The following is a 16,838-nucleotide window of genomic DNA, read 5'->3' on the forward strand; positions in this document are numbered from 1 at the left end:
AGATTCTCTCTGCCCACCCTTTGGGGTGAGGCTCTGTGCCAGCCTGGCAGCTGATAGCCTTGTGGCTGTTGTCTCCTCCCCAGAGGTGCTAAGCTTGTGCTTGGTGAATGTCCCCAGTTCCTGAGTTTTATCTTACCTTCATTGTGGAACAGTCCAGGGCCTCACTCCAAAGGCCTGTTCAGGATATGGTGGTATTATGTGCAGCTATTGTAATACACTTCTAAATATCCTTCAAGAAAATGTTTCAGTCTAAAATTAGAATATTTCAGTCTCTGACACATGGTGAGAAGGAAAGGAATCTTCCAGATGGGTTGAGGTTTCAGAAAATGTCTTTATTCACAATCCTACTCTATAATCCTTGTCTACAATCCTATTCTACAATCCTACCCTGCAGTCCTACTCTACAATCCTACGCTAAAATCATACACTGGTTGGTGGAGGAAATGGTCCAGATGTGCTTATCACAGTTTCTTCTCCACCATCCTCTTCTTCAAAGAAACGATCAGTGGCACCAGGCAGGATGTAGTGTTGACTGATGCCACAAATGGATGCTGCCCAGCAGAAAAAAACAAAAATTAACAACAAACAACAAAAAACAATGAACCGTGACTTTCCAAGCTCAGTGCTTTACAGGCTCAATCAGGATTCCTCTGGTTCATAGAAAGATGAAGATGTGGGGAGGTGGAGGGCTCATCTGATGCCTTGGACTTGAGTGGAGGAGGAGCCCATCCCTGGCACACTGTTTCACCTGCAGCCCCTTCACATTTTACCTGCAGGAGCTCCTTGGCAGTCCAGCGCCGAGCCTCATCTGTCTGCAGGCAGCAGCTCAGGAAGTCGCGCAGCAAAGGAGAGAAGAGGTCGGGCTGCTGCAGCTTTGGTCTCCCTCCGGTGGCTATCAGGAGCTGAGGCTGCAGAAAAAGGAAACACGAGGCTCCACCTGCTTCTTTCACATCTGTAACTGCTCTCCCAGATGCCCTTGTTTAACCTCCACTCTGCAGTGGCAGTTTCTGCCCTGGCAGAGAGGCAGAGATGACTTTGCTATACCAACAAAACACCCAAACCCCAAAGCAGCCACAGCTTCTCCCACATCCAGGGGTTGTTGCCTTGGCAGGTGATTTCATTGACTGACCTCTTGCAAAAGCAAGTGTGTTTCCCTGAGGATTCTCACCAGCTGAACAGGCTTTTTGGAAGGGGGACTGTGCTATATTATCTAACACTACTATTTCCAAGGGTAATTACATGAAAGGCATCTCTGAGTGCTTCTTGGTCCCTTAAGCACAGTGGCCATAAAATAAAGCTCATTAAGCTTTTTTTCCTGTACTTGGTTAAAAAATAAAATAGGTAGCAGAACTGCATGGAGATTGCTTTGCTGATTGTCCTTTCCCTTTCCTTTTCCCTTTCCCTTTCCCTTTCCCTTTCCCTTTCCCTTTCCTTTTCCCTTTCCCTTTCCCTTTCCCCTTCTGTTTTTTTCTTGTTCTTTTTTCATTTTTTCTTACTTTTACTATAAAATTGAGACTAGGATCATCCAACCTCCAATGTGAAGGATATTTGTCATGTATTTAAACATTTCACTGAAAAAAACCCTTCCTTCAGAAACAGAGCTCCAACAGGGCTCCAAAAGCAAATCAGAAATAGCAGGCATAGCTGGAGCTCAAAGTTGCTGAACTGGCTTCCTGCCACTTCCCTTCTGGTGCAACCAAAACTACAGCAGATGTGCTGAACTATGGGGACATTTTACAAGGGGACCATGGTGGAAGGGGTGCCAGCAGATGGCAATGGGATTTTGTCCAGTGGCACACACAACATGGCACAGGTGAGAAAGACAGCGGCATCAGGAAGTCTTTGCACCTTACCCACACAGCAGTTTCATTCCAGTAGGGAACTTCTCCTTCCACCATTTCAATGCCCACAATTCCAAAAGACCATATATCCAGTTTAGGGCCATATTGTTGACCTGTCAGGACTTCAGGTGACATCCACCCAGAAGTGCTGGCCACTGAGTCCTGTCTTCTCTGCTCAGGGCTGAGCTGAGCTAAGAGGCCAAAATCAGCTGTGGAGAAAACAACACACCATGAAAGCCAGCTCAAATTAGCAAACAAGGCAAAAGAATTCCCCACTCTCACTCTGAGAATGTGCTGTTGATGAATGTCCTGGAGAACTGTCAGTGGGGATTTAGCCAAGGGAGTAGGGAAATGTCCACTTCCAAAAATAACCTAGGTTTTTAAATGCTGCTCACAGCAGTGGCCTTTATTCCCCTGAAGGTTTCGATAGTATCTCCCTCCCTCTGGAAAAGACACACACAGACCAACGCCACTCTTGACTGCTTGTGGCTCCTTATCATACCTCTGTGCACATTGCAACTGTGCCTTCAGCTCAGAGCAGGGGCCCCTGCACTGCTACCAGCACCATTTTTGGGGAGCTGGCAGTCACTCATAGCAGCCCAAAACCCCACATCCCTGGAATGCTGCCTCTGACCAAGAATATACTGACCCAGCTTGACAGTGCCATTGCTTCTGAGAAGGATGTTGCAGCTCTTCACATTTTGATGGATCACGCACATTTTGTGAAGAAAATCCAGGCCTTGCAGGCACTGGGAAGGGAAACAGAAAGAGGAAAAGGCAAAAATTAGTGATGGGAGTTCATCCCACAAGAAAGGAAACAACTCCAAATCACTTCCTTTCCACAGGAATAGGGAATCATGGCAGAACACTGTGCCATTGAGAGGAAGAGCATGCTGCTCCAACACTAGCAGAGCAGGACCTCTCTAAGGAAAGGCACGTCAGCTTTTGAAAGAGCAACAGCAACTGCTGTTGTAGACCGTCCCCTGCAAACCAGCCAGAATGCCTGCTCCTGCAGTGGATGTGCTCAGAATGCAACAGCACTTTGGGTGCACTATTATCCTCTTCAGCTGAGGACTGTGAGAAAAGAGTCTCTCTTTTCTCTTTGCCGTTTGTTTCAAATCCTGCCAGCAGCACCTTTGCTTTCCCAGGCAAGGAATGCAGTGCACACAGGCTGGAGGTAAACATTTAGAGAGGCAGGGTGGAGAACAGCAAATACAAAGAGACAGAGTGAGGATACAAGAGCAGGAGATAAGGGTACAGGAACAGAGTACAGTGAGTTCTGGGGCACTGGTAGACAATTGACTTGAGATGCTCTAGCTTCCCCATAGCATTCTAGCAACACAGAAACAAAGCTTGGCACATGAAATCTCTCCAGGTCTGAGCCCCACTTTCCCAGACAATCCTGCCCTAGGCCCTGGAAGCACAGGTGGGATCCCTGACCTGCCGACTGACAGCTGCCATCTCATCTTCAGACAGGAAGGTCCAGCTGATGACATTGCTCAGAGTGCCTCCATCCATGTACTCCATCACCAGCCAGAATTGCTTATCCACAAGGTAGCTGAAAGAAAGAAACAAGGGCGTGGATATGAACATGCATGACTACGTTACTGTTTGGAAAAGATATGGGTTGATTCTTTGTTTCTGGGTCTCTTTGTGATGAGAACAGAATAAAAGGAATAGACATTCCCTCTAGGCTGTGTAGTGTTTGCACTCTCTGCTGGCTCAAGGAAAACGACACATCTGGGAAAAAGAGATGTGTTAGATGACCAGTAAGGGAAAAATGCAGTATAGTAACAGATCAAGAAGCTGTCACACTGTGTGTTTCTGGAAAAAAGCGCCTAGTGTTCCTGGCATGCACAGTAATGGAAAAGAGGGAACACAATCCAAGGGAAATCCTTGTTAGTTTATCCACGTGTAAGAAGACACGTGAAACAACCAAGCCCCAAAACAATGGGGTGGCAGTGAATTTACAGGCTATTGATTTAGTAAGATACGGTTGATCCAGGTTTTTGAATAATTTTTAAACTACGTGGACCAGGGAAAACTCATGCAGACAAGATCCACTCTCTTCCCATCCATAGTGAGGGTGAGCAGAACAATAACAATTTACTAATAATAACAGCTGTCTTTTCTTTCAGGGACCAAAGTGGGGTTTTACCTTGTGTGTTTGCGGTATGTAAACAAACAGTCATGGAACAAAAGCACAACAACTCACCAGTCTAAATATTTGACCAGGTTGGGATTCCTATTCTTCTTGATGACCCTAAGTTCATCAACTTTTAGTTCCCTCTTCCTCAGTTGGTGGAGATTAATTTTCTTTATGGCCACCTAAGATGACATTCACCATCAATAACTTCAGAAGTTGGTGGCACGAGACCACAGTGCATGTGGAGTGAGTGATTTTGCAATGACACAGCCAAGCTGAGCCAAAGTGCCTTGTGATTAGACATTGGAGTAATTAGGAACTGACATTCCAGCAGCCCATTTCTCGGCTCCATTGGAGTCCAGTTTCAGGACATGTGGCCACTGACATTTTGTGTTGTCCACTTGGGAACAAAGATGGCTCTACTATCACCCACAAAGCTCTGACCACACTCTCTACTGCTCTGTCTAGGATTCAAAAGCAATCCTTGCTTTGCTCCTCTGTTGATACATCCCGGGCTATAAGCAGGGCTTAGGGCTTTTAGGGACACCTTGCAGATCTCTGCCTACATGCAGTTCCCAAGTGCAGCACTGCAGGTGGCTAAGGAACTACCAGTAACATTCAGACATATTTGCTGGCAGCCAGAAATGAGAATAGAGCTCTGAAGCTGTAGCCCCAAAGAGCAGTGAGATGCTCTAAGGCACCAGCTTTGTTTCAGCAGCTGAGAGCGAGTGAGCGCGTCCTTCTCTGAAAGGAACCGCTGCCCTCCTCGCCTTCCTTCTGGCAGCTGAGAAGGACAAACACTGTCCCTAATGCAATTTGCAAGCTGGCACCAGTCTGGGCTTCTTGTGCCTTTGCAGCACAGCTCTACCCAAAGCTCCAGCCACAGCTCATACCAGAGGGGAAAGCTCTCAAGAGCTGCAGAGTCTGCAGGGGCTGTTGACATTTACCTCTCTTCCTGCTCCCTTGTCGAGTGCCCTACAAACCTCCCCAAAAGTCCTAGAAACAAAACAAAGCAAAGAAAGGAGAAGCCGTTTAGATCTCTGAGTGAAAGCCAGCCCAGACAGGAGATCTGTGCTGGCAGTGCCTAAAACCTGCAGGATGCAGGAAGTGTCTGCCAGAAGGCAGCTGATGCATTTCCCTCTCAAGTGCATGGGCACTGGACCTGTTCCTGGAGTGATGGGCTTTACTGCCTCAGCTCAAAAAGAGAGCTGATTCTTTCATCTCAGGCTTCAGTTTCTAAACTGTACAGTTCTTATCCTGACCATGGAGTATTTCCTTCAACAAACTCTTGGAAAGAAAAGTTCCTGAGAACTCTTATCTCACAGCTATCATAGTGGGCAGGTTGCTTTTTAAGGCAAGCAAGATTATTCTCCTTTCATTATTGTGGCTGTATGATGTGAAGATATTCAAAAATGCTAAGGCAATTAACACAGAGATGGCCCACACTTGATAGACAAGAAAGAAATCTTCCAGGTCCTGTTCCTTGCTGCAGGCAAGGCCTTGGAAGCATGGAGATCTCTTTCACAAGGAGTTCAGACCACGCTCACAAATTCTGGCTGGTACCGAGAAGTGGGACAATCTAACTCCAGTTTCTGACTATGTTTGCAGCTTGCCTGACTCCACAATTGATAGATGTACTATCAGTAAACCCCCTGCCTCATTCTTGTGTAGAAGTAATTGCGGATGGACTCACCCACTGCCAATATTTTCCAGTTCAGTGTACTTCATCAGGGGGCTTCCCATGTTCACTATTTTCCCTGAGAGAAACCAAAATGCAAGATGCTCACTTTAAAGCAAAGATCTCTGCTTCCAGATGATAAGAAAGGCAGCCCCACTGTCTGGGTCTCTGAACCCTTTGTGCTTGGCTGGGGAACAACAACAACCAGGCAGACAGCTCTGCAGTACAGATGGCCAGCACAGAGAGGGATTTTTCTACAGCAGTTCATGTGGGGAGTCCTAAGTGTCCCTGTGACACCAGACTGAGGAGGAACATTTGGTACAGCTATGCTGACACATGCACACAACACACTGTCCCTCAGACAAGAAATACACCAGACGTACTCAGTAGCTGCAAGTACTTCTCCTCTGCCTCCTCTTGCTGAGCAGCAGCTCTGTCAGTGCTGGTGATGAACACACTGCCCAGGCTCGACTTTTCAGGCTGGGGAACAAAGGCTCCTTTAGACAATGCTGCTGCTGCTGCTGCTGCTGCTGCTTCAGGTTCATTGACAGTGGCTGTGTAGATCTGAGAGAAGTAATGAGCTTGTGTCAGAAAGTTGGCTGTCAGAGATGATCCTGAGATCCCTTTTCAAATGCAAAATTTTAGGAAGATGTTGTCAGCCACGTGAAGGGCTCTTAAAAGGGATTATTTGGATGTCCCCTATTCAGACTGGATGGGTCCATATCAAAGGCCGCTTTTACTCGACTTCATGACCACATTCATGTTCCAAACTCATGGATTTTCTGAAGGATGTCTGCCACAATGACCATTCCAATTCCTCCCCAAGGATTCCTTTCTCCTTCTAAGGGCTGCTGACACACTTATTAAAATGCTCTACCTCCTCCCACTGAGTTCTCTTTCCCTGCGCCATCTTCGGGACATGCCCAACCTGCAGCATCTCTGATTGGGAAAGCTCCCGTGTCTCTCGTCGACCACGGGGCTTTTTGTTTCCAGTCATTTGCTGGAAGTCTTCACAGCCTGGCACGTGAGAAGTGAACATTTCCACCTCAAGTTAAACAGAACAAAGCAGTCAGAGACTACAGGTTGTCCCTGTGAGCCAAGAGTCATTGACTGTGAGGAAAGGGAGAGAACAGATTTACTAGGGTTACAGACTGTTTGTTCCAATCCTCCATCTGGGTCACCATGCCCCTCTGTAAAAATACCTCAAGAAAAAAGGCATGCAGGAACAGCCCAGCAGGAATCCATTTGTATGAGTGCTAGCAAAAAGGCCAAAGGACTAGCCTCACTGTGCAGGGCAGCTTCAGAGATTTGGCACACCAGGAGAAGTCCTTCAGAGTGGCTGTGATGGACCCTACAGCAGGATGGCACTCAGAGGCATCACCCCACCCACTGCTACTCTACACTGGAAAGGCAAGAAGGGCAGAGACCAGCAGATGGGTGACTGCACTGGCTATTGATGTTCCACTCACTTGCTTTTGTACAGCCTGAAGCAGGGGATTATGTTTCTCTCTGATAAGTTTTATTTCTTCCCTCAGCCTCTTCTCTCTTGCCTTCATCCCAGCCTCAATTTCATGCAGCTCTGCATGCAGGTTGTCCTTGAGGTTCTGTAAAAAACAAGAGACATCTGTCACGAGTGGAGTGTCTTCCACTCTTGCACTCACCTGGTTTTGTTGATCGCCTGTCTGCTGATGGAGATTCATCTCCTCTTGGATGCTTCTCATGTCTTCCTTGTGCCTTCTCCTTACTGCCATGATGGCAATCGGAGCTTCGGGCAGCTCTGCTTGTGGCTCTGCCTTGATGTTCTGCACACACAAATGCAGAGCAAGTCACAGGGAGCTGCCACCAGGCTCAGCTTTTTCCTCTTTCAGCCTCAAAACCAAATTCATTCAGCCACTTCTTTCTGCTCCCCTACCCACCTCTGTTTCCATTGTAACCCTCCCGTGCTAGCGCTGATCTCTGCACATCACAAGGCCCTGTCCTTTCAGTGCCTGTGGCACTCCTGGCCTCCTCGGTCCCAAGAGCTCTGTTTTATGCCTCTGCTCCTCTCCTTCATTCTGGCACCTGGGGAGCCAGGCTTACCTGGCCATTCCCCTGTACCTCTTCCACCTGCTGCCTGAGCTGCTCCTCCTGCTCCTGGGCTGGGAACAGCTCTCCCTGAGTCTGCTGTGGCACCTCTGATAAAGCACTCTGCTCGTGCTCTTCCTCTAGAAGGACCTGCACAGAAAGGAAGACAAGAAGGCTTTCAACATCCCATATAACATTTGTGAGCCAGGTCTCGAAGACTGATGGCTTCACACGTTCCCAAAGCACTGTGCTGCTGCTGCTGCTCTCCTGGCTCGTTCTCTGCCCATGGGGAGGCACAGATTCCAAAGTGACACTGGCAGTACAATCAGGGTCCATTTGGGACTGAAGCTCCAACAGCCTCTCAGGCAGCTGACAGGGAAGGTGTGGCATTTCTCAAGGGTCTGCTGAGGGCCTCCCTCCACTTCTGCCGTGTCCATTTTGTCTTTCCATCGTGACTGACACTCATCCCTCTCTCACAGCTCCATCCTGCCCACTGTGGGCTCACTCCTTTTGAGAGACACATCTGGAGTTCATGTTCTCTGCAGACCTGCCCCACCATTCCTGCCTTTCTGACATCTACCCTCTTGTCACAAAATCCTGCTCATTCAGGACATGAGGATGCATGCACAGCTCCTCTGATGGAGGTCAGAGCGCCTCTACAGCCCCCTCAGTATCTGGAGGAGGGCCAAGGTGTTTATTCTTCCTCTTTGTCAACTGAGAATTCAGACCAGCTCTGAGAGACCCTCCTAAGGCCCCATTAACAAATGAACTTTCACATCCTTAGGGATGCCAAGGATGAAAATCATGTGGCATGTAATGCATGTATGACCAGATTAACCAAACACCACCTAAAACATGGAATGGTTCCACGTCACTAGGATGGGGAGAAATGCAAAGAATGAACTGGGGGCTTCAGGGCAGAAGAGGCTGGAGGAGGATTGCAACTTTGAGGGGAAAGAACAACCATTTCTGGAGGGGAAACATCTCAGCCTGCTCAGGATCTGTTGATAGAACACGTCTCTCCTCTTCTTCTGAAGGGATGCCTTTGGGTGAGCTTTGCACCTCCAGCTGCCTCTGCCCAGAGCCAGGAATAGTCAGTTATGGAATAGTTACATAGATAGATGGATAGATAAATAGATCTCGTGTAATTTGTCTTACTGTACTTTCTATTATGACACACCATAGCACGTGGCTGCCAGTGCCCCCATCAGCAGCAGGAATCCTGAACTTGCTCTCCTGTTGCTTCATTAAACCACATCCCTGGGGAATCTGGAGCATGTAGGTCCTTATGGAATGAGATTACACCCAGACTACTGCTCTGGGAACTGAACTCCTTGGACATCAGTGCTTGGGCAACTTCTTCTCTTGCTCACAACCACACTGACAATGCTCAAGTGGCTGTAATCAGAAATAAAGCCCAGCCCCTCCCAGCTCCTCTGATCTCTGAGCACCAGCCAGAATGCAAGGGACTTGATTTCCTGCTAAATTCCCAAATACAATCCTGATTGAATTATTTGACAATTGCTGAACCACAAGGCTGCCAAAAGGTAAGGGTTCTGTTAACACGAGAGTGATGTGCTGGCTGGCCTGGCATCAGAGCAGCTCCTTCTGCACCAATGTCCCTGCCCCAAACTACATCCTCTCGTGCAGGAGAATGTTGTGATAAAGAGCCTTTGCTAGCCAGAGGAAGAAACTAAACAGATCTTCTCCTCCTAGCAAATCAACAACCCAACAAAACAAACCATCAAAGTGACACCTAGTCCAGTGTCTAAAGCATCTGGGTGCAGTGAGGGGATTCTTGCAATGGAAGTGGTCCTTGTGAGGAGCATTGTCATGTAGGCATTTATGGAAGTGTGCCTGGAAGGACTCTCATGAGCCTCCCTTTCCCCAGGCTAAAGCTCCCTCAAGCATCTCCTCACTGGGTTTGTGCTCCCACCTCTCACCAGCTCCCTTGGCCCTCTCTGGACTCGCTCCAGCCCCTCAATGTCTTTCTGCTTCAGAAGGGCCCAGAACTGGACACAGCACTCGAGCTGTGGCCGCAGCAGTGCCCAGCACAGGGCACAGCTCACTGCCCTGCTCCTGCTGCCCCACTATTGCTGACACTGGCCACGATGGCCTTGGCCTTCTTGGCCACCTGGGCACACGCTGCCTCATGTTCAGCTGCTATTGACTGCAACCCCTGGGTCCTTTTGAACAAGTTGCATGTTTGTCTTAAGATACAGCATCAGGAATTCCAAGATGTCTTTCCTGTAGTTATCAACACAAGACAGCAGTCAAGGACTTGCAGCTTCACCTAAACTCCAGGATCCAATGGAGTTTTCAAATCTGCAGACTACACCACAAAATGTATCAACAGAAACTTGCCCTTTCTGGTTTGTGCCTCAGAAGAAGGGTTCAGAATTATGCCCTTGGTTTCTTTTGCCACAAGGGACAAGAATGTCCCCCACAGCTTCACGAACAGCACAATCATCTCTTTGCAGCTTATCAAAAGCCAAAAGACAGGTGGGCAAAACCAGTCTGCGGATGTGGAGAATTCCTCAAGGAAATGGCAGAGGAATTCCACAAGCTCCAAACACAGCATTTCAGAAAGGGAAAACAAACAAAGCCCTGTGATCTGCAGCGCTACCACATGTGCCCTTTGGCCATAGCACTGCAGAAGCCAAGTGTGCTGGTTTTACCCTGGGGGAAGGGCACACTAGGAAGTTTTATCTGCACGAGAATTTCCTCTGTGGATTGATGGGACCACTTGGAGGCTGGTTTAGATGTTGACAGCCTGAGAAACCAATTGGAAAAGTCGGTTCACTCCGTGAATCCCATTTGAAGCAAGCAAACCCCGGGAAAGCTCTCTTGCATTGCCGGCCTTTCACAAGGTAACACTGACCTGGCCCGGGCCCGCTTCCAATGCGGCCAGGGCCAGGCGGGAGCGGGCTCCGGAGGCTGCTGGGCCTCGTTTTAACCAGGGGTCCCAGCGGCCAAGGGGAGGAGAGCCCATTGCTGGGATTCTCGCCTTTTCCCGGTGTGGCCGTGCTCGGCGGGGCCCTGCCCAGCCGCCCTCACGGCCTGGGGGGAGGCAGCTGGGCCCGGTTTGGGAGAGCCCCCCACGGCTTTGTGTGCTGGGCAGGGCAGAGGGAGAACCCCCGGCCCGCGGCTGGAACTGAATGCAGTCAGTGCGGGAAGAAAGCCATGGAGCCAAAGGCTTGTCACCCATTTCTCCTCTGACTGGACTAGGTAGTTTTCATCCTGCCCCTCCAGCGTGGCCTGGGCGGCCTGAGATCCTGACACAGCTCCAGCATGGCCTGGCCCAACTCCTGCAACTTCCGTGTGAGATTTTAATTTTTTTTCGTAATGTTCAGATATCACTTACAGACTTTTGTCTTTCCTTGAGTGAGAGGGAGAAGAACAGAAAGGATACACTAAAATCAGTGAAATAAAAGCGAAGTCTCTAAATGGAATGAGAATGATGAAATGACATGAAGGTTGGCTGAAATATCTTTTTGCAAGTTGTAGGCATGGACTGTACTTCACGAATAAATTCCTTTAAACTATGGGAAAAAAAAAGACATGGGGGGTGGAGCAAGGTGTAAAGTGTTTGAAGAATCCTTTGCCCTGAGGAAAAGGAGGGGAATCTCTCTTCCTGGGAATGAACTATAAACAGAGAGAAGTGAGCAAAAGAGAACTTTTGCCTTGGAGTAGCTCAACCTTAAAAGTAATACCTGATGACTATTTAACATGGCCCGCAACTCAGTTCTGAAAAGACTGTATAGTGGGAGGAAATTCATGCTAGCAGGTCCCAGGTGCCAGTCAATCATGAAAAAGTGGATTCCAGAGAGAACTGGGGATTTCCTCTCTTGGTAAAAGATCCTTATAGCTAAACCAAAAGAAACTCCTCTCCCTAAAATAAACTGAAGAAAATTATTTAAGTAGGGAATTGACTGAAGTGTTCCTGTGTGTTGTTCTTCTGTAACAACAGGGGAAGGAGGAACTGGCCTGAAAATCTGTTCTGAATTTACTATTTTCATTCTTTGTGTTGTTAATAATTTTTTTTCTTTATTGCCTTTTTTAAGTTTTAGGGTTGCTTCACTTTTACTCCTAATCCTATTTCACAACAAAAGGTAAATATATTACAATTGGCAAACCTTAAACCATTACACCAAGAGACAGAGCGTCACTGAGCCAAGGATCCCGATGCTCACCCAGAGGCACCAGATTTTTGGTACCTCAACATGACAGACCAAAGCCCAGTTTCCAGCTCTCACTAGCTGGGGGAGAATTGCTATGTCCCATCAGGTCTCCAGCTCTCAGCATCCTCAGCCACCAACAGCAAGTGCTGGCTGCTCAGCATCTTGCAGCTCTGTCTTGCACTAAAGACAGCACCAGCCAGAACTGGCACTTACCGGCTCGGAATATTCAGGTTGTGCTGTGAGCACAGCTGGAGGATTGTGGTCATTCAGCTCCTCTTTGGCCACATCTCCAGGAACTGAGAGAGTCAGTGGAGAGTCTGCTGTGGGTTCAGGGCTCTGTGAACAGACAGCAGCATGAGGGACAGGCAGTTACCTATCATTTATAACCTTACTCCTATTCAGCTCTACAACCTGCTCGACTAAGGACAAATGATAAACTGCCATTGCAATGTGATTCTAAGTCACTCCAACAAAATTAAAATGGGCTGGTTCAGCAGAATTTCATATGGCTCTGAATTCAATATTCCCTGTGCTTACTATCAGCAGGTAAGGTTCCCTCTGAAAACTGAGCTTTGAGTGTTTTAAAGCTCCGAAATGGAAAATTAGGAAACAGCCAGTGATGCCTTTGCAATTGCTGATTCAGGTATGGGAATGGATTTTCTTTTAAACTACCCAGCTGGCCATCTACACCCTACTACCACAGGCCAAGCTCACAGATTCCTTCACAATTTTTAAACGTCAGGAACATCCAAGGTTCCTTTCTCACTCACCTCAGGATCTGCACCTCTGAATACACGTCTCAGGTGTCCTGTAGAGGGCAGGGAAAATGAAATAAATTATTTGAGAAAACTGGAGAGAGCCGTAATGTTTTTAGAAATCCTTCTGAGAACATCTCCCTGTCTGCGTTTTCAAAGTTGTCCTGCTTGACCCAGCAAACTGAGGAAATGGCAGACTCTGCTGCCACAGACTCTCCCGGGGAGGGAATGCAACCCCTGCAGGTTCCTTGCAAATGCTGCCCGCAGCTCCCTGGCTACAGACACCCCGTCTTTAGCAGAACAGGTTGACAGGAGCTGTACCAAACCAGTGGCATCCTCATGCTCTTTCTGTTCCAAAATCAACCGGGTCACTAAAACAGAGCAGGAAGACATCTAAAAGCCAGATTAGGTTACACCCAGGGAAAATCTCTACTTACGTCCCAGGCTAGTCAGATAATATCCTGAATAACCAATGCCATAAACAGTGCAAACTGCAGCAACGAGTTGCTCAATCATGGTAGCACTGCTGTGCAAGTTTGCACTCTTCTGAAACACTAGAAAAAACAAGGCTCCTGTCACAGTGTGCAGCTGCCCACTGACAAACAGGAGGATGCTCCTGCACTGAGCACAGGCAAGAGCTGCTCTGCCACTGAGGCCTTGGGTGCAGCAAAGCAACCTTCTGATGTCACCACAGCAACGTGGCAACCGTGCCCTGACATCACAAAGCAAACGTTCTGCATTGGTCTGTGAATTTATGCAAAGCAGCCCAACCCTCCCTACAGCAAACACAAAATCACCTGGGACGTTCTCCTCTGTCACAAAGCAGCACAAACTCCCCTGGTGGGACAAGCCCTGTTGTTCAAGGGATCCTAGAGTAACTTGGAGATAGAAAACAAAGAAAACTTGTAAGCAGAGTGCTTACAAGAAAGCTACTCAGTGAAGGCAGGATGGATGTAAAAATGTCTCTAAAATGGCACAGGTGTTGGAGGGAAAACTATCTAAGCATTGGAGATGAAAAGGTCAAGGCAGTGACAGAGCTGTGTGCAAATCAGAAAGGGAAAGCTGTGTCTTCCTACACTGCAAAGAGATCTCACCTGCTAGCACTAGGGCACACAGGAGAGTTCCAGCTGAAACACACACCAGTCTATCACAGATATATTGAAAAGATCAATCATTTCTGACAGCTTCTCAATAATAATTTCTTTATGAGTTTCAGCATCCTTGAAACACAGCTAAAGGTAACTTCTCATTCTTAGCCACAGAGTACTGTGGAAAAGTCCATGTAACCACAACTATACTACAGGTGGGACTAAACACTCCAGTGGACAATGCACTTTTCAACCACCTGCTTCCTCATCTCCAGCAGGCCACAGGGCCACTATTCCTGTGGGTCTCATGACTCACAGAGATTACAGAGGAAGCCTTAAAAAAGAGGCTTTGCTTGATGCAGCAGCACATAGATGGACATGTGGGAAATAAGGGCCATGCAACATCAAGACAGATGTCCCCTCTTTTCTGAACTCCCCTCTTCTCCTGCTGGCCTATTCATCAGGAATTTTGTTGTAATTCAGTTGCTGGCTTACTTTCTGGCAGGTTTCTTACACTGCGTTGAAAAAAAGACCAACACCATCCAGCCAAGGTGCAACATTTGTAATTCAGGTTCTGTTTGAAGCTATTTAAGATGAAACGGGAAGAGATTTTCTAGGCAGTGCATTTCAATTTTTCTGAGAAAGCCAGCACACAGAGGAAAAGATGACAGGGCATCTTGGAAACACTCACTCCGAAAGACTGCTCCAGAATGTGATGAGACCAACAATCCTTGTGTCAGCATGTCACCCACAGGGCAGTGGCTGAAGTGACAGGGCTGGGCTCCTCACAGAGGGACCTGGAAGGAGGGCAAGAGAAGGCAGTGTCAGCCAGAACTCCAGGCAAGCTGGACATAAGGAAAATACCCACTGTGTGTGGGGGGTGAGCTTCTGCCATTCCACCCAATATACTCACGTGAGGCCTCATGGTGAAATGATGGAAAGACATAAAAAAGGGGGCATGAACTAAAAGAGATGGGACAAATAGGTCTATATTTCCCTGCTCTGAAAAATGTTTCCATTTCAAGAGAGCGTTTAAAATAAAAAGAAGAAGTGACACTAAGCAGATCATTGCTAGATCACCTTTGCCAGTTTACATTGAAGAGACATGGTGGTGGGAGGGATTTTACATGGTAACTCTCCCCTGATTGTGGGGAAAAAAAAGAGAAGAAAACATTTCTGAGGAAAGAAGAATGCAAAACCTCTTGGTGAAGACAGCAGCATGAGTTCACTGTCACTGTAAGCAATGAATGCCTTGGCTAAAGCAACATCCTTCCAGGCGGCAGGACTCTAGGTCTGATGAAAATGCTGACAAAATTGCTGCCCCTTCCTGCTGCTGCTGCTTCTATCTCCAGAGAGTGAGAAATGTGCCAAATCTGCTGAGGACAGGCAGAGACAGAGAGAAAGAAGCAGCCAGCTGGCTGGAAAAAGGGGCAAAAGAACGTCTTCCATTCTCTCTTTCCGTTTCCCCTTCTCCCATTTGACCTCCAAAGGGTTTGCAGCTCACCCCGCCCCGGCCCGGCCCGCCCTGCGGTGCCCGGCCAGCCCTGGGAGCCGCCCCGCCCGCGCTGGTCCCGCAGCCCCGGCTCTGCGGCGCTCGTCCCCGCCAAGTCCGGCCCGCGCGGGGGCCGCGAGCGGGGCCGAGCGCAGCGCCCCCCTCAGGCCGCGCGCCGCCGTTGCAGCCGCGGCCGTTGCGCCGCGGGCGTTGTGGTGACAGTCGGCGATGGGCGAGATGGCGGAGCTGCCGCCGCCCGCCGGGCTCAACGCCGACACCTTCCCCGCCAAGCTGTGGCGCCTGGTGAACAGCCCCCGCGTCGTATCCGTGCGCTGGGACGGCCGGGCCCAGGGGCTGCTCGTCGACCGCTGCCTGTTCGAGCGGGAGCTGCTCAGCCCGGGCGGCGCCCACGGAGCGGGCGCCCAAGGGGCGCGGCCGGCCCCGGACTCCTTCCAAGCCACGCACTTCGGCAGCTTCGTGCGCCAGCTCAACCTCTAGGGCTTCCACAAGGTGCCGGGCGATGTCGGGGGCTGCCTGCACTTCAGCAATCCCAACTTTCGCCGCGATCGCCCTGACCTCCTCCTCCGCATCAAGCGCCTGACCAGGGCCAACAGGCAGCGGGTGGCGGCGGGGCTGGAGGTGCGCAGCTGCCATCCCAGCCGCTTGCAGCAGCTCCACACGCAGCGGCCGCTGCTCGCCTTCTCTGCCGGGCAGCCCCCCAGAGCCGGTGAGACGGGGTGGGAGCTGCGGGCGCCGTGGCCGCTGCTGCTCCGTGCCCGGCCCGGGGATGCTTGGGGAGCTCTCCGTGAGTGCGTGTGAGCCGAGGGGCTCGGTCGTGGTCAGGCCCAGCCGGAGGGAGCCTCCTGCTCCTCTGGGGCGCAGGGGAAGACACCTGGCAGTTGGGTTCCTGGCAGTTGCTTCCTGCCAGGGAATGGCAGCAGGACACTTTTCCCAGGCAGTTGAATGAACAGGGGAGAGCTAAGTAGGCAAGGAACTGGGTATTGAATAGCCCCAGAATATTTTTTTTCCTTTTTGCTTCTTCTTTTTTCTCACCTTATTTGGCAGGGGGGGAGCTTTTTGTCTTCCCTGACAGAAGTGCACTTGCTGCCAAGGGAAACACACGCAAAGACCACTAGTGACCCAGGCTTTCCTTTGCTTCCTTTCTTCTCTCACTGCTGCATAGCTCCGTCATGCCAGAACTTTGCTGCTGCCTCAGCTGAGGATGCAGAGCTGCTTCCAGGCTCTTCCAGGGGACGTGCAGGTGCTCAGGAGTCTGAGGCTTCCCCACCACCTGCCAAGAAAGTCTGTGCCTCCTCTGGACTTTCTGGCGCTTTAGCAGTGGAAACATCAAGGGAGCTCCTGTGCAGATTTAATCTCCACCAGCTCACCATTCCGCTGGTTCACATCGAGCCTGAAGCTGCCTGCAGGGCCCTTGGAGAGAGCAGCAGCTGCACCTCTTCAGGGCAGCACATCCCAGCCAACAGTGCTGCCTCACCTGAGGATGCAGAGGTGCCTCCAGGCACCTCCAGGACAAGTGCAGGTGCTCAAAAGCATCAGGCTTCCCCAGCATCTCCTGAGAAAGTGTTTGTCACC

General features: G+C 49.5%; 1 protein-coding gene across 1 annotated transcript; it reads right to left on the reverse strand.

Moving 5' to 3' along the window:
* Positions 1–461: 461 nt before the first annotated feature.
* On the reverse strand, positions 462–16,426 carry LOC134056723 (uncharacterized). The gene is made up of 15 exons (XM_062513596.1): positions 16,419–16,426; positions 15,628–16,116; positions 14,543–14,550; positions 13,760–13,768; positions 13,103–13,321; positions 12,681–12,718; positions 12,124–12,246; positions 7,745–7,879; positions 7,135–7,467; positions 4,057–4,169; positions 3,282–3,399; positions 2,491–2,590; positions 1,854–2,050; positions 771–908; positions 462–551 (listed from the first exon to the last, which is right to left on the reverse strand). Exons 1-15 carry the CDS (start codon positions 16,424–16,426, stop codon positions 462–464), a joined length of 2,118 nt encoding a protein of 705 aa, XP_062369580.1.
* Between the last annotated feature and the right edge of the window lie 412 nt (positions 16,427–16,838).

This window comes from Cinclus cinclus, chromosome Z, assembly GCF_963662255.1.
Source record: "Cinclus cinclus chromosome Z, bCinCin1.1, whole genome shotgun sequence".
In the NCBI taxonomy this organism is placed as follows: Eukaryota; Metazoa; Chordata; class Aves; order Passeriformes; family Cinclidae; genus Cinclus; species Cinclus cinclus.

Excerpts from the sequence above, each read along its gene's own strand:
- LOC134056723 (XM_062513596.1), bottom strand. Across the intron at positions 12,247-12,680 it reads TCAGAGGTGCAGATCCTGAG|AGCCCTGAACCCACAGCAGA; the intron begins GTGAGTGAGAAA and ends GTCTGTTCACAG. Across the intron at positions 552-770 it reads CTGCCAAGGAGCTCCTGCAG|CATCCATTTGTGGCATCAGT; the intron begins GTAAAATGTGAA and ends TCTGCTGGGCAG.